At 38.0% G+C, this 26,005-nt stretch overlaps 1 protein-coding gene across 6 annotated transcripts in view; it reads left to right on the top strand.

Annotated features, from left to right (window-relative positions):
- The window catches only part of MON2 (MON2 homolog, regulator of endosome-to-Golgi trafficking), a 68,443-nt gene continuing 42,438 nt past the window's right edge, over positions 1 to 26,005 (top strand). For 5 of the 6 annotated variants that reach the window (XM_048300860.1, XM_048300858.1, XM_048300859.1 and 2 more), the window contains exons 1-10: positions 1 to 204; positions 14,816 to 14,879; positions 18,820 to 18,947; positions 19,765 to 19,896; positions 21,338 to 21,467; positions 22,022 to 22,119; positions 23,317 to 23,442; positions 24,195 to 24,389; positions 25,109 to 25,233; positions 25,620 to 25,759. In XM_048300860.1, coding sequence (XP_048156817.1) covers positions 94 to 204; positions 14,816 to 14,879; positions 18,820 to 18,947; positions 19,765 to 19,896; positions 21,338 to 21,467; positions 22,022 to 22,119; positions 23,317 to 23,442; positions 24,195 to 24,389; positions 25,109 to 25,233; positions 25,620 to 25,759 — 1,249 coding nt within the window. In that variant the 5' untranslated portion in view covers positions 1 to 93. Of the gene's footprint in view, positions 205 to 14,815; positions 14,880 to 15,704; positions 15,722 to 18,819; positions 18,948 to 19,764; positions 19,897 to 21,337; positions 21,468 to 22,021; positions 22,120 to 23,316; positions 23,443 to 24,194; positions 24,390 to 25,108; positions 25,234 to 25,619; positions 25,760 to 26,005 lie in introns of those variants that run through there. The other variant, XM_048300862.1, reaches the window with a different exon arrangement.

Below are 26,005 nucleotides of genomic sequence, written 5' to 3'. Positions count from 1 at the left end.
GGGGTGCGGACGTGTCGGCCGGGCCCGCGGAGCGTCAGGCGCTGCCCCTGCCCTCTGGAACAGCGCCCGGCCCGGGGCCGGCCCGGCGGCGCCATGGCCGGGACCAGCAGCCCCGAAGCCGTGAAGAAGCTGCTGGAAAACATGCAGGGGGACCTGCGGGGCCTGAGCCTGGAGTGCCGGAAAAAATTCCCCCCCGTCAAGGAGGTGAGTGGTGCTGAGCCGAGTCAAGCCGGGCCGTGCTGGGCTGAGCCGGGCGGCGGACGCCGCTCCGGAGGGGCCTCCCTGCCCCGGGGCCCGGCCGGAGCGCAGCTGCCGGTGTACCCGTGCTCCAGTCCCCAGCCCGGTGCCGTTCTCGGTGAGCTCCGACCTCCACGGCCGCGGGCTGTGCCCAGACGGGGCTGTTCGTGTCGCGTGTTCTGTGGCTGTTGTTTTCAGTGCGCTGCCGAGGCGGGGGCCGTGGGCCGGGCTGTGCCCCTCGGGGAGCGGGGCTGGCGGACAGACCGTCTCTTGACGGGCGAAGAGGGGGCGGCCCCGCTGCACCCTCGGCGCCCTCCGGGGAAAACACAAAGTTCGGCTTGGCTGTCTCGGCACCACCGAGCGAGCGAAACTCGCCGGAGGCGAGCTCGGTGCTGGGGCTTGAGCGCCCCGGCGTGCGGGCACCGAGAGAGCGGGAGCCCGAGGGGCTGGCTGCGACCGAGGAGGGCCGTGCTCAGCCCCGGCCGGCCCTGCGGCTGCGGTGGGAGCCCGGGGCCCCGCAGGTCTCCCCTCGGGTCTGTGCCTTGCTCCTGTCTCGAAGTGTGGTTGTGGTGCCCGGGCCGGCGTGCCTTATTCCTGACCATTGCACATCCGTGGCTGCCGGTGTGAGCTGGGCGGGTCGCTTGTCATCACTACCGCGTCGTTTTGGCGTTGTGTGGCTTTCCAACGGTGTGGGCACAACCGAGGAAGCTTGGAAGACACAGAAGTTTGGGTTACTGTTTTTTCTGCCCTTCTTAAAAATCCCTTTAGTAAACTCATTCCAGTAAGATTGTATGTTTTATTTTTGAAACCTGAGTTTATGCTGTGCAGCCTGAGACCTCAGTAATCTCGGTGAGCAGGATTACTTTAATTGAAGAGCAATTGGAATTTTTCTTGCTAACTTAAAATATCCGTTTTAACCATATGTTTTTCTGTTGTTTTTATACAGTCAGTTTAACTTTTTCCCTATCAGTAGTTTGCCACTTGCTGTTTAAAAAAGTTTTCCATGCAATACTGGGAGGAAAAATACTAAAAGATTAAGTCAGATTAACTTGCAGACCCAGAGGCCCAGAAGAAAGGCATTGCATGTGTTATGTGACTTTGGTTCCAATTAAGTGATAGCATATTTAATGTTGTATGAAGTATTATACACTTTAACAGCTGAATTGAAGCTAATGACTCTGCTTGTTTTGAAAGACATGAAGTGACACACTGTAGCAGAGCATGTTATGTACTGTTTTAGGTTGTGGAGGAATGCTGGTGTGTTTGAGAAATTTTGTGTGGTCATAGAAAAACAAGAGAAAGTTGTGATCAGTCCTCAGGAATTGTGTGTGGTGGTCACATGTAAATAAGAAAAAGCTCTGATCAGTATTAACAGAAGTCTGTGTGTGTTTGGAGGGAGGCCGGAGTGCTGCTTGCGCTCCCTTCTGTGTATTACTATGTAACTCTTGTTTAGTCTCTGAACAAGTTTCCCCAGTGTGTTAATGTTTATTTTCTTTGAAATCGACAGAGGAGATGGGCAATGTCGTTCTTAAGCTGGTATTTTAAGTAATGCTTCATTACGTTTGCCATGGCTAAGTATTATAGTAACTACTGCGTGTCCTTCATACTTGTTCAGCACGTTTATCGTATTCTTGTGTAAGTTCGACTTTTGTGTTGTTCCCTTTAAATTGACAGCAATTTGTATAGCTTTCTTCACTGAAAACATGTAATAAAGTTTTTCACAATTGTCTGGGATTTGGATAGGTTTATTGGAATAGTACTGGAAGATGTTTATAAAGAGATGGGACTTTCCGCTGGGAGCTGTGTGCTCTTACAGGGAGTCTGAGGTGAAAGCAGTCCTACAGTAGGATGTATGATACAGTTTCAGGAAACGATCTTGCTTCCTCACTTTTGGAAGCCATTTTTTTTTGTTCTAGTTTTAAAGGAAATGGGTGTCCTTTTTTTGTCAAATCTCAACTGCTAAACAGATATTTTAATTGCATATGTTTGGTCTGGTCATGATTAGATTTAGCTAGAGTAATTAGAGGAATGGCATATTCTTCTTACTGACTCGGAACAGCACCAGTTTTTTAAATCATGCTTAAACACTGGCTTTTAAAAACAAATTCATACCACTTACAATCTCACTTTTTTACTTGCAGTGTAACTAGACTCTCCCACATGCCTTGTAATTTATGAGTTTATATTGCAGTTGATGTGTATGCTTTCATGTCACTTAATAAGCTTACCATACTGGGATAAAACTACTGAAAAATTCCTAGTCCCAAATTAATAGTTATGAGATGTATATCATAGTTGTTAGATTTGATAGGTACTTTATAAAGGTAAGCTGCTTCTCATAATCTTTGTAGTGTCTGATATAGTAAAAGATTTTGCTCACAGTTGTTATCTTCATCCACTTCTAAAGTGAATTGTCTGTTTGGTTTTATTTTGTTAGTTTTGTTTTTATATTAATAGTATTGAAATTCTACAAAGTGAATTTAGCTGATTGGTTTGCTGTGATAGAAGTAGTAATGTACTTTTCAATTCTGCTCATTGCTCAGATGATTAACGTGAGTAAATCCTTTAACCAATACTGTAAGGATTTAGACCAGTTGTATGATCAGAAAAACAGAGCCTTTTTTATTAGAAGGGTTTTAGTTTTCACTCTTTAAACACCTTTCTAATGCATGTGTTATTACAAAATTATGCAGTATCTATTAGGTTCAGAGAGACCAAAACAATATTAAATGATTCTTTGAACAGGCATGTACGTGACACAGCTGAAGAGCTGAAGTTTACTGGAGTTCTTTTGGGGGAGGAGGGTGAGAGTGGGGTTTGGATGCAGAAGAGAAGGGGACAGCCAACCATGGGATCTAGATCTTATCCTCAATTAGGAGTAAGAAGTAAGGTCTTAATGAACCCTTATTGAAAATAGGACTTGAACTGTTCAATGTTTTAAGTGCTTTCATTTCAATTTTTCTGTTACTCTGAGTCTGTAAAGTTTTCTTAGTAGGTCATGTTTATGTGAAAATCATGTAGTTGTAAGTCCAGTAACTTACAGCAGTAGAGTCTGAGGTTTTTGCTGACTTTGATAATCTGTTAAGAAGTGTTGAAATTACTGAGTTACTCCCACTGTTAAACTTGGGACACAAATATGTGGCCAACTTCCTTCCCTTTAGTTAGAGCTTTTAACTGAGAAATAACAGGATGTTTGTTGTCTCCAAAGCATCCATATGTTGTCTGTGCTCCGTGTGACAAATAATACCCAAGTAGGTTTTTCCCTAGGTTGTGCCGTTTAAAGCTTTAAAAATGGGAGCTGCGGAAAGAACCTGTAAGTCTGAAATTATGTTGCTGATGATGTTTGGAGTTTAAATAACGTAACAGACTTATTATTAGTAACTGGTGGAGAACACCAGTTACTATTACACTTGAGACCCTTGTCTCTTTGTTGCTAGAGGTTTTTTCTGTTTGATACTTCCTCAGATCGGTACCGACTACAGAAGCGTACTAGGCATGAATGCTATACACTATGAACAAGAAGTGATTTGGTGATTGTGTCTCTGAAATACCAAACCTGTTTAAACTGGCAGACATATGTGTTTGTATTTTCACAACATATTTCTGTTGCCCTGCTAGAAAAACAGAAATCAGCCATGGATGGGATAGAAGCTCTCAGGGCAAGTGTAAATAAAACACTGTTTTTTAGAGCTTGAAGAGGATGGAACAGTCTTTGGTACAGGCATCAGTCCTGTTGATGTTATCTAAAGTAATCTGGCATTTCTCCTAGAAAACAATACTACTTGGTCATTAGTATGTCATTTTTAATACAGTGAGCTCTAAGATTTGCTCTGTACTGGACAGTATTGTAATGCTGCTAACGCTGCACTGAGCTGTGTGCTGCACACATACAGCTTTATAAACTATTTTAATCTGCTAGTGACTGGGGGTTTGATATTGCGTGCTGCATTTGTGGAAAGCTGGTGGTGCTCTTCTTAGTGAACTGGAGTAAGAATTTTGTCTTATCACAGAATTGAAAATGGTTTAGTGTCCTAAATAGGTTACCTGCTGTTTCTTATTACAGAGTGAAAATATTGTTCAGTAAGCTGCATCTGATTTGGTTAGATAATTCTGCTGCATTACAAAACTTCAGAAATACAAGGGGGAAATATTTATAATTGGCAGAAATAATGGAGTTAAAAGGAGAAAGAAGTATACCCAAAAGTTCCTCGCAGCCTGAATTCCAGTCATATGTAACTCACTGTTGTTTACACAGATCCAGTCAAGCAGTCTCAGCTTTCTGGTAGGCTTGTAGTCTCTGTGTTGTCTCAGGTTTTTTCTTGACTTTTAAATAGTAGTAAAAGCAAAGTGATGTTAAGAAAAAAAACACAAAAAAGTAACTCTTACTCAGCTCCCTGCACAGTTTCAGGCACATTTGTGCTGGTAGGAGAGGGGAAGGGAGAGGGCAGGTGGGGTTGGGGCAGACAGGGATGGCATCATCCCGTGGCAGGATCAGCTTGGCCTGGGACAGGGTGTGCCCTTTTCTTGGCAGTTGTGTAATAGGTTGCAGGTTGCCTGTATGTTTTAAGATGTTTGTTGCTGTAGTAGGGCTGGAAAAGAAGTGTCGTTCAACTTGCCTCCACCTGGAAGAGAAGCACAGAATTAGCTTTGAATACTTTGGTCAGTAGAAATGCTCTCCTGAGTCTCTTGGAAGAAAGCTTTTGATAGCCTCACTGTGCTGTTTCTTTACCAGAGCTTTGTTTGAAATAGCAGCATTGCTTTTACTTAGCTACTTACTGAGTTGTATATTCCTTTGGCACACAGACACATTTTTGAAACTGTATTGTAATTTGCTGTATCTAGGAAAAATAATAGAATCCAATTTTGCAATCGTATTTTTTCTTCCTTTATAAGTAACTCTTCTTGCAGGCAAGTAGCCTTACAAAGCTCTTAGGGTAAAAGTCAAAAACTTAGAATTTGAGTGACTTCTGGACAAATCAAACTTTAAATTATTTAATTACAATAGATGTGGTGTGGACTAGCCTGAGGCAAGAGATAGGATTTGCCCTTTCTGAGGGGCAGTGTGTTGTGTTGTGTGAAGACAAGCATTATTCTACATTTCTTCCTTTGGAGTCCAGTCTTGTTTGCATTGAGTGACATACATGACAGTTCAGTCCTCTGGGTTAAATCATCCTTGTTTAGGAATGATATGCCGATTTTGAACACATGCCAAAGCTAATGCCAAAAAATTAATTGGGAAGCTTGTCCTTTTTAGAGAACCTCTGATGCCATTGGATAGCTGTGTGAAACTAAACATGAGGATGTATTGCAAAAGTTAAACACACACTAAAAAGATACAGATCAGTTAATTTCATATATAATGTCGAAGTGATCATTAGGACTCCTAATGCAACTGGAAGGAGCAGTTAAAACCTGTGAATATTTGTTAGCTATTTGTTCTGTAATGATAATATTTCAGAAATTTTGTTGAACGTAGTGCAGTAGACATATTGGAGAAGGCTAAGGAAGAAAATTACATGCTGAAGTGTCTTGTGATTTGGGCATCTGAGTCACTTGATGTACTTCTAGCATTGAATAGTTTCTGAGTGCTCTGCATTCACGCTACTTTAGTGGTAAAAGGATGAGCCAAATGAACCTAGGAAAGAAGAAACCTTTGTACATAGACCATTTTCTGTAGGAGTGATCAAGTTTTTGGGTTTCCTGCTTTATTTTTTGAATAAAATTGATTAAATAATTCTGACACTATAGCCTACAAGGAATTTAACCTACACTGAACTTTCCAGGTTGGTTTATTTTCAGGTCTTCACAACATTAGTTTGGAAGGATGAAAACTGGAGGTTTTGGGGTTTTTTTAAATGGGTATTCACTTAACGAATATTTTAAAGGTTCTTTTGAAATAGAGAAACAATGCTCTGTAAAATGTATATTGTCATACTTAGGCAGCTTGCACTAAAGCATGTGTTTTGTGCAGGTGACTGGAGATTACTCTGTAGCACTCTTGAGTTGCCAGCCTGTAGCTGAGCTGGTAACCTGAGACTGGTGATCCCTAATATCTCTTTCAGTTTCTTTTATGATTTCTGATCTTTCCCACTTGCTGTGTCTGCTAGCTTCATGTTTGGAGTCAATTAATTCTGCAGTGGTTTTTCTTCAATATTGACAGTAGTATTTTTTCAAAATTATGTTTTTAAAAAAGTGAACTCTTATATTTCTAGGAGACCGTCATCTATTCAGATGTGTTCTAAGCTTCATGGTCCATTGTAAATCATAAGTTTCATGTGATCATTGTAATCTTTGAGAGAAAATGTCATGTATTTCGAAGTGATTTACGTAAGGCGCACAGGTCAAATTTCTTCATCATGTAATACGTTGCAATTTAATGAATGAAGAAAATTATTTAAAGTCTCAGTATTATCAGTCTGTCTTTACACTTTCCAGGTCACACTTTTCAGTGCAGGATTAAGGTCTCTAATGTTGGGTGTCTAAGCTTCATTGATTGTGCAGGCTTGGTTTGTTATGGAAATAATGTCAGTAGAGCCAAAGAACAATTCAGAGTATCTCATAGCCAGGGGATTGATTCCCTCTATCACCGACATACTAGGTGTTCTACATTGCCATTTGAGATACCATAGTATGTCTTCCTTGGCTTCCAGCCTCTGGTCCAGGAGGGCATGGGTCTTCTGGTGTCTGCATGTAGTTGTCTTGGATACAGAGACCTAACCTTAGATCTCTGCATTGAGCCCCTGCTAGTGGGTCAGCTGAATTAGCTTAAGGAGAGGCTTTAAGAATTAAGGAGCGTTCAGTAGAGACAATCTCCATTGTAATGGGAGTCTAAGTGTTTAAATTTGTGCATCTTAATCTCTGGTTTAATTCTTATCTGCCTACCATGGCTTCTTGAAGATTATACAGGAAACTTGTAGCAGAAGTTGAAAGTTCTTGGTGACTCCAGTTCTCAACTAGTGCCTAAACTGTCAGCTATTGTTTCTTTTTACCAGGTGTCTGGAAAATAGACATTGCTGACTGAATGTAGTACTTGTGGCAAATCCTCAAAAGTTGCCTGGTCCCATCTGTTGTGATCGACAAGCTGAAGGCAAAATTAGTTTGAACTTCAAGTGTATGTCTCCTAAAGCTCTGAAACAGGCTGTTGTTGTATTTTTAATGTAGAGTGATAATTGTTATGTCAAGAGTATGTAAGTAAAATTCAAGTGCAAGTGCTCTGTTTCAGTGGTTTAAAATTAGTTGTGTGGTACTTGAATGGATCACTCAGAAATCTCTTAATGGTAGACACAAGCTCTCTCAGAATATCCTTACACTACATATGTATCTAATATCTACCATATATTGTAATATATGTAATATTTAGTTACCAATATAATTTATATAGAATACAATACAAAATATGGGGTACATCTTTGTTCTGTCTGTTGAAGAGAGAAGTAGAACTTAAAAAAATTGTTGCTAAGTGGCTTGTGTTTCTTCCATGTTAGCTCTTTTGCCTTTCTGTCTACATTAGTGCTGTTTGGTAATGCGTCGGTTTATGTTATGCATTGTGATTTGTTCTGTTAATTTATATGTGATGTTTTTTCCAGCTGAGGTGTAGTATTTTGACTGTCAAGTGAAAACTTGTGATATTAAGTATTTGTATTCAAATATCTTTATGTTCATGTCAAGTGAGGTAGCTCCAGAGGCAGCAGCCCTGAAGCATTTTAGGTAACACTGGCAATTCTCCTGGCATTAGTAATGTTTAACCTTCAGAATTCTGAACTGGCTACTGGTACTGCAAACTGACAATTTCAGAAGATTAATGGACCAGAGGAGTAGTCACTCCTGTCAAGTGTGAAAGAGCACTCTGAATATGAGAGCAACTAATACAGTTGCACTAGAGCTGGAAATGAACAAGACTGTGTGTGTTTAAAAAACAAAAAACATAAACTGCAATGTCTTATATCTTCAGTTGGACAAGAAAGTGTATGATAGAATCTGTTAATCCTTTTTTTTTTTTCTAATTTATGATAATTTTGTAACAAAGTGATAATAAATTGTTCAGTGTAATAAACCCCTGTGAGTGCACAGCAATGTCAGATCAAAACTGGCATTTTGCCAGTTTAATTCACATGTTAAAATGACTATATATAAAAGAGAAGGGTCAGAGTAGAGATTGTACTCATGGGGAGGAAGATAAAAATACAGAAGGCAAGTACAATGCTTTTTCACACAAATGTGGTATGCTTTAGTGCTTTCATGAAACTGATTTAGTGAGGAACTTTTTCTAGTGTGTTCTTTTCCAAATAATAGTTTAGAAGTACAGTAATGGTCCAGAATATGCTTTTGCAAAGCAAGCCAGAATAACAATGAAGTGAAACTGTACTTTAGACAGGAGGACCTCTTATCTAAACTATTTGATATAGGGTTAGTGTTCCAGTTGGAAAGGCAGATAATGGTGGATATGAAAAAAATTGCTCTTTTTATTTCCTGTAATAGATATGGAAGTGACTATAGATAACATATATTACTCTCATCCCATCTTAATAAAAGGTTGGCAAACAATGTAATGTAAATACCAATATAAACTATTGTTCCTGAATGCTTTTCTTTTTAGAATAGAGAAATCAATAGCTTGTGTAGTAAGGACTGCAAACCTTACAACAATTTTAATGCCTCTGGAGATGGCAATTTGCTCTAATGTACAATGAAAACACAAATGGTCATTCAAAAGCACTAGCAGTGAACATTCTTGGTTTTATTAACTTTCGATAATAATGCTTTCATATTTACAAATTTATACAAAAATATCCTTAATGTTAGATCAATCCTTCGTAGAAATAACCCCGTGCCTGGTTGTTACATTAAATATCTTTATGGGAATTTATATTGTTTTGGTTAATAAAGTAAAAAAGATGCTAACTTCTCTTCCTAATTGTTAGACACCAATTTCTTTGAAGATCAGCATGTTTATCCTTTCTAAAGCATTTTTAAAAACCCAGGTTTGAAACTTTTAAAAGAATGATTGATATGGCAGAGACAACAAGTGCTTTTTTTCACTTCAGTTTTGAATTTTATGTCATCTTTCCCTTAGGAAAAGTTGTTAACTATGTTATTATTTTTCAGTAAAAGAAGGGTAGCTCTTTCATAGTTACCTCAGAGTAAAGGCAAAAACATAGAGATTACTGCAGAGCAACTGATGTACTGTCTGATCACATCCCAGCTGACCCCTCTGGTCCCTCACTTGCCTGTCTGTATGCATTGCAATAGAGGTCCAAGATGTTTTGGCCTCTGAGATTTAAATGTTCAAGCGTATACCATGCCATTAATCTTTGTACTGCCGAGACAAGTCCCATTCTTGGGCTGCTGGGTAACATTGTGATGATCATGGAGTTAGCTATAGTGGTGTCTTGAGCTAATGTAGATTGCCTACTGCAGTTGGGTCTAAGAGCTTCCACTATGTCCCAGAAGACAGATTTGAAAAATTGGTGTTTTCTTGATGCACTTATCACTCCTGGTGTGGACGGTTTGCCTTTACGTCATGCTGAACTCATGTAGAATTGTATATCCCAGTACCTTCATATGCTATTGATGAGTTTTAGAGCTTTAAATATATATACACAGACTACGATGTGGAGAAATTTAGTTCATGAATGTTACCTGGATGTTGGAAAATGTTGGTTCTGCTTGAGGATACATTAAATCTTTCCTTCCTGATTGTCTGAGCAGCTGTTACCTGTCTCTGTTACCCAATAGGTGCTTTTGACCCTAAACAAAGTGTAAAAATTTCCAAAAATCTGGAAGATGCTCACAGCACATCTGATGACAGGAAGACTGAAATTCTTCCCTGTTTCAACTGAAGACTCAGAAGTCAATTAGGAGGGGAAGAGTTTTGGATCTGAGAAACTCCTGAAGCTAGGTTTGAAAGAGTCGATGCATTTCCACATCCTGGTCTCTCATGTGCAGAGAACCGCTGTCTATAAGGCAGCTGTGAATGTTGTTGTCAGATTGTACATTCAGAGAGGAGCTTTGAGGCCAGGAGATAGATACTAGGTGCAGACTTCTTTTCAGTCTACTTGAAACTGCACTATCTTGATTTTTTTAATTTTTTTTTTTTTTGGCACATAAATTTTCTATTTGCCTTACTTTGATTTCTGTGAAGGGTGACTTCCTCATAATCAGCAAATGCTTGGTGACTAACTTCCAAGGAAGCAGAAAGATGATTAAGCAAGTGTTTGAGCCCAGAGGGTCCTGTTGAATTTTGCTGTGAGATTATTGACTGATTAAAACCAGGTCAAAGTATTGGAAGAGATTGGCTTGAATATGTGCTATCACTGAGAGTCAATTTCTCTTCTTTGTCAATATTTCACCTTCCCAGTAGCTTCAGGAGAAACATGAAGCAAAACTTAATAATGGCAAGCGTGTGTTTGAGACATTTTATATCAGTTCATTTCACAGTTATTAAAGCAGCAGAATTGGAAATCTAATTGACTGAAGGTTGTAAGTACATTTAAGCTTTATTATGTTTCAGGAATTACATGTATTTGCTTCTTTTCAAAATAGAGAGATAACTGACTTGCTCATTAGACTACTATGAATTGCAGCGCTAAGGGAAGCTGGTAATGTTACATCTAAAACTGGTGGTTGCTTTAAAGACATGGTGTCTTATATTTATGTCAAAGTAAATTATCATATTTGTACCCATAAGTACAGACACTATAATGCTGTCTCTCTCCTTGATTAGTGTTTTATAAGATCCTTTTCTCATGTGGCAGTGTCCTGCAGGCTGCTATAGTAAATTTGTAAACTTAAAAGCTATGAATATATCTTTTAATATGCCACTTAAATTGATGCAATCCAAGCACACTTTTACATTCATGTATACTGATTAGAATTGTTTATAGTTATCATGTGTTCTGTTGGCTATTTGTGATCAACGGAGGTATTTTTTTATAAATGTTTGTGTTGTCTCTTTAACATAAACAGTGAAGTACTTTATTTTTCTTTTGTAGGATGTGTGCAGTGTAATTAAGTCTAAACATTTTTAATTGGGATTCTGAACAGAAATTCTGAAATAGAGTATAATGCAGATGATCATAGAAATTTCTGTATCGCATGGAGAAGAATGCTTATATTCAGCAGTTGTTTTGTTTTACCTTATTTTTTTCAAAAATGTGTACTATTTTAAATAAAACATGGAAACAACTGAGAGCCATTATGTTGGAAAATTTTTGTGCAAAGTGCATGGTGTTTGTTAATGCCACTAATATGAGCAGACTTAATATTTCTTTGAATCAGAATGAGTTTGTCACTCCAGGCAAGAAAGAAATAAACTACCAGTAGATGTGATGAGTTTCAGTTTGAAGGTAATTGAAGTTGGACTGTGACAAATCCTTCATATTAATTAATAGGAACAATGTGTTGTGACAAGAACCCCTCCAATTAGCTGACAATTTATAACTGAAGAAGAACATGGATTGACTTAAATCTCAAGAACTTCAATACATTAATATAATTAAAATAAATGAGAGCTGCATTTGGCATGCCTCATTTTAATTATGCAGAATATATATGTGCATGTTGCCTTGTGCTCATTTGAGCATGTTGTATGTTAATCAGGCACATGGATATTATTGACTTTACTTTTGAAGTAGAAAACTGTGTTCAGCAAAAAATAAATCTCCAGGATTTTAAGGCAGTGTTTAGTCTTCCTATATTGTTTTGGGAAATTTAAAAAAAAAAAAAAAAGGAAGAAAATTCCAGCTTTGCATTTCTCATTTGGCTATTTTGAGAAATATGTATATCAACTCTTAAATATTTGCTTGTGAATTTATACAGGCACCTTAACCTGACTGTCTGGGAAATCTTGTTGGAATAATGTTCTGAGGAAGAGAGAATATTAATACTTGGTAGAACTTTATGTACTATCATTTTTGTGTTTCTGCTGTCAGAGCTTCTTTGCTTCTCTAATCTATTTTATGTGGTGACAGCACACATTTTTAAATAGTAGTATCAGAGGAAAAATATAAGTGTTTAGTGGGGAAAATACACAGAAATACAAAGCTGAAATAAAAGAGGAAGTGTGCTTTCAAATTTGCAGAACAGTATTTTCCAGCAACTTGCATTCAGTCGTTTGGGAAAACCTGTTGCGCTTATTTTGATTTATTTAATTCTTTCCAGAGGCTTATAGTGTATTAATGGAATTAAAAAATGGAAAGGCACAATGTATAATGTATTACTTGTATTTAGATTTTGTACACAAAACTTTCAGAAGTTTGTCTTGAAATGCAAAGCCTCAATGTCACATTTCCAGTTCGGCTTGATTTCCATTAGAGAACATGACTTGAGTGATTTTTGCAGGGAAGTGTTTGTGGGCAGTTGAAGAGGGAGTTGCCATTCCCTTGGGGCCATGCATGATGTCCCGGCTCAGCTGGGCAGCTCTGGTTGTCACCCTGCCATGCTGTGCCCAGGCAGCCTGCAGCCCTGGCCCCGCTGAAGGAGTGTGTGAGGGAGAGGAGGATGCTGCTGCTCTGCCACGTCACACTTACGGGGAAAGGGGAGGAACTGGTGCTATGCACTGTATGGTATGCTGGGAAGAACAGAGCATATTGTTAGAAAGGCATCTTCATGGTGTTATAAACATATATTATAGTATTGGCTTCTCGCAAAGTATTAAGGTAGATATTATATAATGTTAGAAATGCTTTTTGCTGTGTGGATGTAGTTTTCTCTCGTTTTAGCAAGAATGTTAGCAAGTGTGAGCAAGTAAGATAACCTCCAAGTGAGCAGAGGATGAGGCCCGAGAAGCTGCTAATCAACACTTTGTCCAGGGAACAAAAGGGCCCAAAGGCTGCTCCGCCCGGAGAACAGGCGGCAAGGAGAGTCCGAGAGCCCTTATCACCGCTCTGCCCGGGGGGCAAAGAGGCCAAAGCTGCAATCAGCCCTGACTCTCTGAGGAATTAAGAGATCCACCCTACCATCGACTCTTACCCAGCGGGCCCAACCCCAAGAATCAAAAGAAATAAAACCACAAGGCAGAAGACTACGCATGCTCTAAAAAGGCGGAACCAAGGAGTGGCCATGCAGAACAGCTCCTGGCAAAGTTTTAATATTGTCTCGGTTTTGAAAGAAAGGTGTCTGCTAAGGAAGGCAGAGGCCCCCCTTGAAGTGGCAGATATAACCCCTTTTCCCTCCAAGTTATTATATTTTGAAATCAAGAGCCTTTAGGCGAAGATGTGGGAAATAGGAATAACAGTTCTTTACTCTATATATATATGTATATAACCAGTCAAACAAAACAACAACAACTCTGGCAGTAACAGCAAACACAAACCCAGTGCCAGCCTTCTCGGCTGTCAGTCCCTTTCCCCTCGGGTGCAGTTCCGCTCGCAGCCGGCAGGGGCGCTGGCGGCTCCCGGTGAGCAGGGCAGGTGCGATGGTTCCCCCGCGGCTGCAGGGGGCGCTCCGGAGCGAGCTCGGGAAACCCGCGGCTCTGGTGCCCTGGGATCCCGGGAAGGGATGGAACAAAGGCTTCACAAACCCCTGGGCAGCCGATCCCGGACTCTCAGGAACAGCAGGCTGGAATGGCAGGGACGAACGGCAAATCCCGGGTGGCAGACGAGATGTATCCAGATGGGAAAAAACCACGGAGGCCCAGGCAGGCAGGGCGAGCAGGGCTACAGCGTAGCGAAAGCTCGAAGCAGCAGCGGAGCAGGGCAGCCACAGCTCGGTCTCCAGCAGGGCAGGGAAAGCGGCTTTTGGGGTCCCGGCGTTGCTTCCAGCAGGAAGAAAGAACGGCCAAAAAGAAAGAAGCAGCAGCTCCTTTCTCTGCAGCTTCTCTCTCCGGACGCTCAGAGCGAACTGACCCCACACCCAGGTGTAGACAAAAGAGTAGCCAGGCCCGCCCCACTCCCCTTTTTGTCTTTCTTAAGTACAGCTATTTGTCCCCTAGCAACATGCATATGGGAGAAAATTCCTTTAACAGGAAAACCTAAGACTAAACTAAAACCCCAACAAATATGAATAGAGAACAGACAGTAAAAATGGTATAAAAAGGACTCATCTCGGGCATCAGGTGTGCTCTTGGCAGAGCGCCAAGGCACCGGGCCATTATCCCTTTGCTTTATTTTATGTGTCTCTTACTGTCTTTATACTAAACTCTTTAAGTTCTAACAGAAGAGTGAACCTCGTTTTTCACAATGGTATTGCACTGGGATAATTTGTATAGGACATTTGAGAGCCAAAATCCATGGGGAAAATGAGTTTCATTTTTATACTCATAGCTTGAAATTGTATAAAGAGTATGTAACAGTGTTTATGCTTACTAGTGGGTTTTTTTGCATTCATAAGACCAGAAAGTAATACAATGAGAATAATGATTTCCAAAAATTCTGAATATAACCCTTCCTGTGGAATTCTGGAAAGGAATTCTAGCAGCTACAAAAATTTCACTTCTGCATTAGCTCTGCTGGCAGAAACCACTACAAAAACATTTTTTGCTCTGAGACTGTACCTTTTTATTTGTCTACAATATTTTTATTTCTTTGCAGATATTGATGTATGGTATAGCACCTAAACTACTTATTTTCTTTTCTTCCAGGCTGCTGAATCAGGAATAATAAAAGTGAAAACAATAGCTGCACGGAACACAGATATTTTGGCAGGTAATTATTTGCAGTGCAATGGGAAAAATAAAGCTGAGTTACAGATCAAAATGTTAAAAAGATGTTTTGGATATGTCTAATAGTCTTTTAGTCATGTCTTTTAGTGTGTGCTGTATTGTTGATGCTTTACTTTTGGGCACCTAGCAAAAAATCTAGTAGCACAGAAGTTTTTAAATACTACTTGTGTTTCATGTTAGTGCTATTCTGGTGCTGAGGAAGGGCTCCATTTTCAGCTGATGCTCTACAAAAGTTATCATCCACTTAGAAAAGTAACGTGAAATACTTAAGACGTTACAGTCTCAGTGTTCTAGTTGCTGTGGTTGAGTGCTCTGTAGTATGATCCACATCTGTGTATTAGTCCAGCCTTTGGGGACTTGTAACTTGCAGGCAAAATTCCATCTTTGTTTGAGACAAGGTCATTCAATTTAAGATGTTCCAATGCCTTGAGGGACGGGGCATATCTTGTGAGCTACAGCTTTATAAGTGCTTAAAACAGTATCTTTTGACTGTCTTCAGCTTTATAAAGTTGGCTTCTTGCCAGTTGCTGGTAAAGCCCTTGGCCGGATTTAAATGTCCCTGCATTAATACTTGAGTGTCTACCCCAGATATAGTCAAAATCCTTGAAATGCTGGTTGTTTGGTCGGTCCAGTGAAATAGCTGCAAAACCATATCTTGTTTTGAGGTATGTAAATCAGATATTGTTAAGGAGGCATTTTCTAGGATTATTTGAATTAACAGACCCAATCCTCAGTATTTCACTTTAATGCCTCTTTTTTATTTGTTTATTTTCTTTGTTTTTACTGCTGTCATGAATGCTGACATAAGTGGGAAAAGTGTGCCAGGTAATGTCAGCTATATCAAAATACAAAAACAATCAAGAGAGAGCTGTAGTTAGCCGTTTGGGAAGCTGTCAACATGTTACTGCATAAAGAAGTTTGTATTTTAGAAAGCTAGTTTCTAATCCTGCAAAGTTCTCTGGTTTTTTAGTTTTCAAAGGGAAGAGATGGGAAAGATCATTAAATTTAGTCATGGATGGGCAGTCGTTGCTTTCATCTTTTTGAGGGAACACTTTCTGGTAGTCGGTAAAATTTTTAAAATAATTTTCTTTTGGAAAGTTTAAACTAGAATGTACTTAGTATTTATTTCATTTAAAAAAAACTGCACGGATTTGTTGTTAAGAGGTTTGGGAAACCAGCAGGTCCTAAAAGTTATTTTGATTAGTTAATCTTTGCTAATAGGATAATATCTTTTTCCCCCTTTGTTTCACAGTTTTGCACTGAGAAAATGTACTTTGCCTGCACATTATCCTAACATTCCATGGTTAAAGCATAATGTCATTAAACAGACTAAATTCTTTATGAACTCTTGTATTTTTTGAGGTATCAGTTGTAACCTAAAATTATACATGTTAATGTCAAGAGATTGTCTCCTATCTAATATTTGAAATCTTTTGAAGAAAAATAATGTGTATACATTAGTAATAATAAAGCTGCAAAACGCTACTGTAATTGTGAAATCTAGTGGATACTTTTTGACTGCTAGATGACTTAGGAACATCTACGAGACATTCTAGTAATACAAATAAATATTTTGATCAGGATATGACTTTTTAAATATTTTGATGTAAACTGTGGTTTCACTAACGTAGATAAGAACAACTGTATCAGATTGTTTTGAATAAGCTGATCTGATGCTTTCTTGAGCATTTCATTGTGTAGGATTATAATTTTTAGAAAAATAGATGCAGGCTTAAAATCATTATTAAAATCTTTAAAATCTTTGTTATTTTTGGTGGGATATGTTTAGCCTGCCAGAACTTTGAGATCATTGATCTAACTTCTTTCTTTCTCTTGGAAAAGTTAAATTGAGCTGTTTCAAGGTCTTCATTCTTGGCAGTCTGTGCATGCTTTATAATTTATTTATAAGAATTTGAGAAATTCCAAAGGAAGAGAAAGCCTTATATCAAAGGAGATAAATTTGAGAAATTATTTCCATGTGGCTTTGAGATGTGCAAAAACTTGCAGTTTAGGAGTTCTAAAAATCAGAATTATAATCTTGCTGATGAAATAAACAGGTAAGTTATACTTTCAAGAAACTTCTCATTTGTTATGGTTCAGTAAGATAGATTTCTTTTTCAATACCTATTGCCATAAATTGGTAGCAAAATTGAGACAGACCTGGCAATAATAAATTTTTTGTGCATTTGAAGACCGAAGCTAATACAGTCACAGAATCATGTGATCACAGAATATTCTGAGCTGGAAAGGATCATCAAAGTTAAGCTCCTGTCCCTCTGAACAGGAAAGCCCCAAGAATGACTCCATGTGCCTGGTTGCTATAAAACCAGATGGGTACCGAAGCAGATCTACAAAACATTAATTTTTCAGCTTCATAAAGTAAAAATATTTGTCTAGATTCTGTTGTGAGATTGTTGCTTTTAATGGATTATAGAAGAAAAATACTGTAAAAGGCCTAAATTTATTCTTTGTCATGCCATTTTTGCCATTCAGAATTATATCTGGAGTCTCATGTTAAGGATAAATGTTTTGTGGTATCTTTTTGCTTGCTTTTTTCTGATTGATGGTTAGAATTTAGTGGCAGTTCAGAAATGTCAACTGGACATAGAGCCTGCACTGGCTCTGAAGAGGCTGATGGAACTGGGCTGTGTGTTGATATCACCCTCTAAGAGCTATTATCTTGTAGAAAGTTGGCATCCATAATTTATAATAGCCTATCCTTTTCTTAGAAACTTCTGAGTGAGTTAGTTTCAGTTGGAAAATACCACTAATACAACTAATATTTTTGCAGTTGTTTCATTTTTTTTCCGAGTTAGTTGTAGTGATGCTTAATAGTAAACATCATGTTTGCATTTTTATGTGAGAGTGTATTTTTTGTTTGTGGTAGCTACTGTCCTCTTAAAAGCGTGTGAAACTTTCCATGAATACATTTCTTCTACTACACATAGACTAAAACAAAGTTATGACATTCAATGTAAGAGCACACATTGGACTTGCAACTGTGAGGAAATTTTTAGTGTCTAAAATGGTGATGAGCGGCTAAAATCTTAGAAGTTTGCATGAATCAACAAACATACCTGCAAATGGAAAACCACTCATCAGTCAGAGTCACGCTTTCCTTTAATATTTTAAAAATTTTTAATACTTTCATATTTTTAAATTTGATTATCTCAGATTTCTTGAATTACTTTTATGGGAAAAAACTGTTTTAAATGCCGGTGTAGAATGTTGTATTCATTACGAAGCTTTTTCTCCTTAACAAAAGAAAGGAAGGGAGAGAGAAAAGTTTATGGGAACTGGTTTTCTCCTGGCAGAAGTTCATTTTAAGAAGCTACCCTTTGCCACTAAAACACCATTTAACAAATTCACAGCCAGGTGAACATACCCTGGATACAAACAGTCCAGTCTCTTTTTCCGCCTGTTTTGTCAGTCCAGTCTCTTTCTCCTCCTGTTTTGCTGGTGGCAGTTTGCTCTTCCCCTTCCTGCCCTGTGGCTTGGAATGTTGCTCTGTGCTACACGGTGTTGCTCCTGCATTAGGTGCTGAGGTGAAGCAGAGCAGAAGGACAGTGCTACCAGCCTGAGACTGGTTCCTGTGGCAAGGCCAGGGAAACTCTGGAACTGGCAGAACCTTACACCTTCTTGCTAACCACATGGACTCTTAAGTTGATGTTTTGGATTTGGAAAGTCTCTTGAGTGTGTAAGGGAGAAGGTGCTTGGAATTTGAGCCTTGGCCAGGGTAATTGTGGAAGTGAGCTGTGTCAGCCCAGTGTCTGTCTTCACTTGGCTCTTCCCTGTGGTCCACGTGTAAATCCTAAATTTCCAAGACTGGAGATTGCTTTTTGTTAATAGGTGGGATTAACAATTTTTGCATTGTATTTTTCAAAGTATTAAGCATTGACTGCTTCCATATCTCTCTTTGAAAGCATTGAAAGAGAACAGCTCAGAGGTGGTTCAGCCTTTTCTGATGGGTTGTGGAACAAAAGAACCAAAGATCACTCAGCTGTGTCTAGCAGCCATACAGAGGCTCATGTCTCATGAAGTTGTTTCAGAGGTAAGATCAATCTTTATACAAAACCATAGATATTTCAGAGTGAGAAATACCTCAAACAGAAGGTGAATGAGTTGTTTTAGGAAGCTCTTTGTGTTATAATGAACATAGCCCACAAAATATTTTACTTGTATCTGGTTTTCAGTAATTTAAAAGAAAACATTTTACACCATTAAAAAAAAAAGTGAGAAAATATTAGTAACTTCTAGAAGAAAATTCATGAAAATTGAAACCAGCAAATTTAGTTCACATTTTTACACTGCAGGAACTGAACATGTGATGGACCTTGTGCCTCCACAAAATATACTCTGTGCAATAAAATTATTGTGCTTTTGTTACAGTTTATTTTTAAAATAAGGTAAAATGGATGCACGTTTTCTGCAGCAGCAGTAAATGTCATGATATATTATGGTACTGCACATATAGTATGTTAGGAAGCTGGTAAAGATAATGCTGTTAAAATACACCTTCAGTTGTGTTTGTGTAATGTAAAATTACACTGTTTTCTCTCTGGTATGAGTGAATTCTGAGGGTAAAATATATTTTTATTGTGTCTTCCATATTTCCAAGCAGAAAATTAAGTACACGCTTTAATTTGTGCTACATATTAAGACATTTCTGCTGTTGATTCTTTAAAAATACTTCAGGAAGCTTGTGACAATGAAATTGCCTTTATATTCTCAATGTAGTGCTATGGTATAGACAAGCAGGCACATTCAGTCATGATATGCCTTTATGACAGTGATATTCTTACATATGTACACATGATATACCAGTACGTAAATATTGTAATAGTTGGTAAAAAAATATTTCTTTGTAGGCTGCAGCAGGAAACATTATTAATATGCTTTGGCAATTGATGGAGAACAGTCTTGAAGAACTTAAATTGCTCCAGACAGTTCTTGTACTTTTAACAACCAATACAGTTGTGCATGATGAAGCACTGTCCAAGGTAAGAATTTGTTGGTGTCAACTATAGAACTTACAATATCCAAGAGGAAAAATGGGGAAATTTTACATAAGAAGCATGTGAAAACAATGGACAAGGAGGGGGGGCGTTTCTTTATTCTATCGTGTCCGTATTGTCTTTACGACTAGACTCTGAAAACAGGATTTCTTTTAGCTTCCTTTTCCATGTGTTTTGTAATTCCTCCACAGTAATACATTTCTGACTTAATCGGAACTTGAAATAAAAACACTGGGCCAATGCCTATCCTTCTCATCTGTTAAATTTGTTGTGTGCTTTTGAACTGGAATCAGAGCACATAGCACAGTGTAAATTCTCACTAATGGAGAAAATGTTAAAAGAAGCTGCCTTCCACCCTGCCTTGAATCTCTTTTGAAAGCAGTCCAGTTATTGCTCTTTCAGTAAGAACTTTGGCTCGTAGTTTTAAACATGAAACATTTTGGATTTTATGTTTCAACTAAAACAAAAAATAAGGACCTGTCCATTTTAATTTAACTTTTAAGATACTTCTTTTTGAAGAAGCAACATTGTTTACCAATCTGTGAATTGTGAAACTCTTCTTGAAGTGAATTTCTCTTCTAGATTACATGGGAGAAAATTGGTTTCAGCCAGTTGAGTGTTCATGTTTCAGTCAAGCTGTTTTAAGATTTCAAACTGATGTGGAAATATCATACGAATAGAGTCCACAAATCATAGATATGAAAAAGAAGCAAAAGAAAATTCTTAATCTTGTGTGGCTCAGAGCATGTAGCACTGTGGCTGGGTGTGGTTGAGATTCTTGCAAGTGCAAGAACACAGAATATGGACATAAGAACAAGAAACACAGGTTTCACTGCACATACAGATGTTAATTTTCAAAATTCATTATAAAATAAGTAAGTATTAAACTATGAGTTAGAGGTAATAATAAAATCCAATGGGAAAAAGTATTCAGGTCATTGCCAGCACAATGGCACATTAAAATGCATGTCAGGAATAATAGCAGTGAAGGCAACATGATTGTGAAAGTATTGTGATTCAGTCTAGGAGAGGAATGACATTATAGCTTTGGAGTTGACTGACTTTTCTGTGATTAACCTTACAATCCTAATGTCCTTTTGACATTAATATCCATACAAGTTGTTCTGTGTGATTACTGTGTATTCTCTGTGATGACTGTACTTTTTATTGGCACATCGTAATGTCGTCAGTTAATACCACTTTTTTATTGACTTTGGGGAAGATTACTAAAGAGTTTTTTGGCTAGGGTAATCCATAAAACTTATTCTGGTTCTTCGAATTTAAATTTTTTTTTTTTTTTTCTGGGCAACCTTTTGACAAACTTAGCAGAAAGCATTCCTCAGTCCATCAACCTTCTTGACTCTTAGCTAAAAGATGAAATGTATTGTTGTAAGGTGATATTTTTTCTGGTTTTTTTTCCTTTCAGGCAATTGTACTTTGCTTTCGATTGCACTTTACAAAAGATAACATCACAAATAATACTGCGGCAGCCACAGTGCGGCAGGTAGTTACTGTCGTGTTTGAGAGAGTGGTTGCTGAAGATGAACGATATAAAGGTGGGCATACTGCTTACTCAGCTTGCTTTTATTGATCTGCTTTTTGACACATATCAGATGTTTCTCTTTCAGATAAAGAAGTAGTAAAATGTCTATAGATGTTATAAAAAAGTCACAGACGTCATTAATTTTAACTGTCTTTTATACACTTATTTGTATTTAAAGGAGGCTAAATCCTTTGCCATTGTATCAGTCCAATTCAGTACACCAATATATAAATTGCAGATTTTTTTTTTTCTTTTCAAGCTGTGAGAACTGGTCTTCAGGTTAGTACTGTGAAAGGATTTGAGGTGAGGGTGTCATTTAAGGTGAATGTACCATAGATTACTGAGTAGGAAATACATGGCAGTAGAGAAGAGAGTGTTTGAAGAGAACATTTGAAAGAAGTGCTTGGTATTGATGATCTTTGGTAGTCAATCTAAGGTTTTCTATAGACTTGATAAGTTGCAGGAGAAGTACCTGGCCATTCTCACAGAGTATTTCTGTAAGAACACTTAATGTGCATTTGATTTTTAACAGTTCCTGTGTTCACAAAACTTTGGTTTTTTGCACAGATGCTGTTGACCAGCCAGCTGCAGTTCAAGGGAATAGTAATAGAAGATCTGTCAGTACACTGAAGCCATGTGCTAAGGATGCATATATGCTTTTTCAGGTAGTTGGGGAGCATATATTTATATATTTGCAGTTAAGATTGGGTGCTTCTACATCTCTTTAAGAAATTTAAATAATTTGCTGTTGGCATGTTGACAATGTCCTTAACCAGAGCCTTGGGCTTTCTTATGTGTATTTATTGACATTGGTGTTGATATGCTGTATCACAGGGGAATGATGGGAAAATGAAGACAAAGTGGTCTTGGAAAATGTTTTACTATGAATCTTAAATAATAGCTAAGCATACGTGTCTCCATTAAATTCAAGATTCTTATTTCTGTGAGCTGTGGTGGGTTGACCCTGATTGGACTCTCAAGTGCCCACCAAGCTGCTTTACCATTCCCCATCCCAGCTGGGTGGGGAGAGAAAATAAGATGGAAAACAATTCATAGGTTTTTTCATAAGGCAGTTCACTAAAGCAGAAGGTTGCATGTGCATAAGCAAAGTGCATCAGCAAGCAATGTTTAGCCACTTCCTGAGAAACGGGTTCAGAATGCATGGCATTTGCTCCCAAAGGTGAACATTGCAAATAACGAATGCCTCCCTTCCTTCTCCATTTCTTAGATTCTATAACTGAGGTTAACCAAAGACATCTTTGGTTAATTTGGGATGACCTTTTTTGTGTCCCCTCTCAGGATCTTGCCCAGCCTCTTGGTGGCAGTGGGGGGAAATCTTGAGAGACGGTGCTGAGGCTCTGACAGTGCTACTCAGATGCAGTCAAAACACTGGTGTGTTATTAGCACCTTTCTAGCTACCAATGCAAAGCTCAGCACTTTGAGGGCTGCTATGGGGAAAATAAACTCCATTTCAGCCAGACGCAAAACAGAGCAAAGCACTACAACTGCAGTTCAGTCCTGTTTCTTGTGCTTGGTGTTGGACATAAAGGCAAGTATGTAGTGAAAAGGTGTAGTTGTATTCATGACACCAGTAAAAATCTTCTTGACTTAGCAAATTCACTGATCTTGAGAGATTTCTGAGGGCGGGAATGAACATACATGCTACAAGGATAGCAGCAAAGTTTAAAATTTCTTTTAAAAGTTTTCAGTGCTTTATAACTTACGTAAAAAAAGCATTTAAGGAAAAGTTACGTAGTAATCAGAAAACTAGTCACAAAAGAGGAGAGCATGTAGATTTCATTATAAACTCTGGAAACTTTCTTGGTACAGAGAATGTAAATATTACTATGTTTCTTTCCAAGGATCTTTGTCAGTTAGTTAATGCTGATGCTCCCTACTGGCTCGTGGGTATGACAGAAATGACACGGACATTTGGCCTTGAACTTCTTGAGTCAGTCCTCAATGACTTTCCACAAGTGTTTTTACAAGTGAGTAGTTCTTGGATGGAAAACAGTAAGACTTCTGTTCACATAGGTAGTAAAATCTGCACTTCATTAAATCCTCTTTAATTTAACACAAATACTGTTTTCCTGAAAGACTTGTAGCTTTTATGTATTCAGGGGGGGAAGTTTAATAGAAAAGTTCCCTGTGATTTTTGACCATGTTTTTCTATTCCCAAACACTTTATTTATGTTTATACATTTTGTAGAGCATGTTTTAGTTTGTTCCACTTTCAGTTTTGCTGTTTATATCTCCTCCAGAGATGTATTTTCTTATCTTGCCTGATTTATGACAGCTCTGTGTAACTAAATTTGTGGAATTGTTATTTCTACAAAAACATTAACCTCACCCCACTTGTAAAGTAAGAATCATGACTGTGAATTGCATGTATCTACTGCATATAAATGCACTGTAATCCTGCAGTAATGTGTTTTAGCTGACAGTAGGTAAATTTAAAAAATTCATAAATATATAAGTGTTGTATTAGCAGCCTATTTCAACTTGGAAATACTAGAAGAGGAGTGCATGGCATGAACCTGACCATTGTAATTTCACACTTTTTGATAGCTTTATAATGGTGTCTGCAGTTCTGCCTTTTCATTTCCTGATTTTAATTTATACCAAGATTTACATTCAGACTGCTTGATCATAACTACAAATGTAAATAAGATGCATTATCAGAGCTACTGGTAGCAATTAAGGACTATCAGCATATAACTTTTTCTGTTTTCTTTTTCAGCATCAGGAATTCAGTTTTCTTCTTAAAGAAAGGGTATGCCCTCTTGTTATAAAGCTCTTCTCCCCAAATATCAAATTCAGGCAAGGTTCCACCACCTCTTCTTCCCCAGCACCAGTGGAAAAACCATACTTTCCCATCTGTATGCGTTTGCTGCGAGTAGTTTCTGTTTTGATTAAACAGTTTTACAGTTTGCTGGTAAGAATGTGCTCAAATCTTCTTTATGCAGTTTTGTTTTTCTGTGTATATGCCAGTGCTGTGATCAGTAGTAGAATTGATTAGTTCTTGGGAACTGTTGATGTCTACTGAGGGAAGAGAAGGCTAAATATGCTTTTTCTCTTAAGTGGATTTGTGCTTACATGTATTCTAAATGTATGATTTTGTTAGTCATGGACTTGTATGAATTTCATAATAGATTAGCTGTTGTCTTTATTTAACTGCCTTTCAGGTTTTGGGAACCTTTTGATCTTCTGTTGTTTGCCTGATTTTAGATAATGATGATTACTGTGCCTTGTTAATACTTTCTAAGAGGCTTTTGACTTGAGTTGCTAAAGCTGTTGACAGAATGTGGGTAAAAAACACATCTGTTATGTCCTGAGTTTGGGGTATTTCCTAAAAAAAATACTTCTCTTACAGTTTAATTTGTTTACTGTAGCAAATGTATGACCTTTATTGCAATGTCTGTGAGGAATTTAACTCCTTCAGTACAACTGCATATGTGGTTTTAGCTTGTCAAAAATATTATTATTATTAGTTATGTTTTTATATAATTCTGAGTAAATACTCATTCAAGGGGTTTTTTTTAGATTCTGTACAAATCTTGCTGTGATAGGATTCCTGAGATGAAAGATTTTTTGAGAAAATATTTTGTAGGAGGCTTTTTCTTTTTGCTAATTATTGTAAACTATATGTTTTAGGTAACAGAATGTGAAATCTTTCTGTCATTGCTGGTTAAGTTTCTGGATGCAGACAAACCACAGTGGCTACGAGCTGTTGCAGTAGAATCTATTCACAGGCTTTGTGTGCAGCCTCAGCTATTAAGGTATTAAATATATTGAGTTTTGCTTTTACATAAAGTTTAAGATATATTTTTATTATTTTTCTCTAATGGAAAATGCTTCCTAAAACATTGCAAATATGTAGAAACTTAAATGCAATAAGCTCATCACAATAATTTTGCATAATGCATTAGGCAATGCTTATTATCCAGGAAGGGCTGAATTATAGTTATTTGAGTATGTCTATGTGTTAGCAGTGTCAAAGGAGCATTTACCTAAAATTAAATACTATTGTTTACCTAAATATTTGCCATTAAAATGTGCTTTTAGTCTACAGTTTGGAGTGTGCGTGGGGGGGGAAGTTGCTGTTAAAATATTCTTTTAGTCTTCAGTTTGTCAAATACTTTCTGTTTTATAAAATACTTACCAGGTCTTTTTGTCAGTCATATGATATGAAGCAACATTCCACTAAAGTTTTCCGTGATATTGTGAATGCACTGGGGTCCTTTATCCAGTCTCTATTTCTTGTACCAAGCACGGGGAACACATCAGCAACACCAAATCAAACTGGTAAAGCCTTGTCCTTATTATTATTTTATTTTGCCATTGTTTTCTTGTAATAATGAATTATGTTTTGATTCAGCTCTGGTACAGCTTTGTACTTCTGTGTTTATTTTGGTCATAAGCTAGCTTGAGACAAACTGGTGTTCTCAGCTCTGGTACAACAGGGGGTTTTACCTACCTGTATTGTGGGGAAGGTGTAGACCCCAGTCAGCAGAGCAGTGTTCCTGCCTTGATTCCTGTTTCTGCAGTGAC

The sequence above is a fragment of the Corvus hawaiiensis genome, chromosome 4 (assembly GCF_020740725.1).
Source record: "Corvus hawaiiensis isolate bCorHaw1 chromosome 4, bCorHaw1.pri.cur, whole genome shotgun sequence".
NCBI lineage: Eukaryota > Metazoa > Chordata > Aves > Passeriformes > Corvidae > Corvus > Corvus hawaiiensis.
The sequence above is the reverse complement of the archived record's forward strand: the minus strand, read 5'-3'. Positions and strand labels throughout refer to the sequence as shown.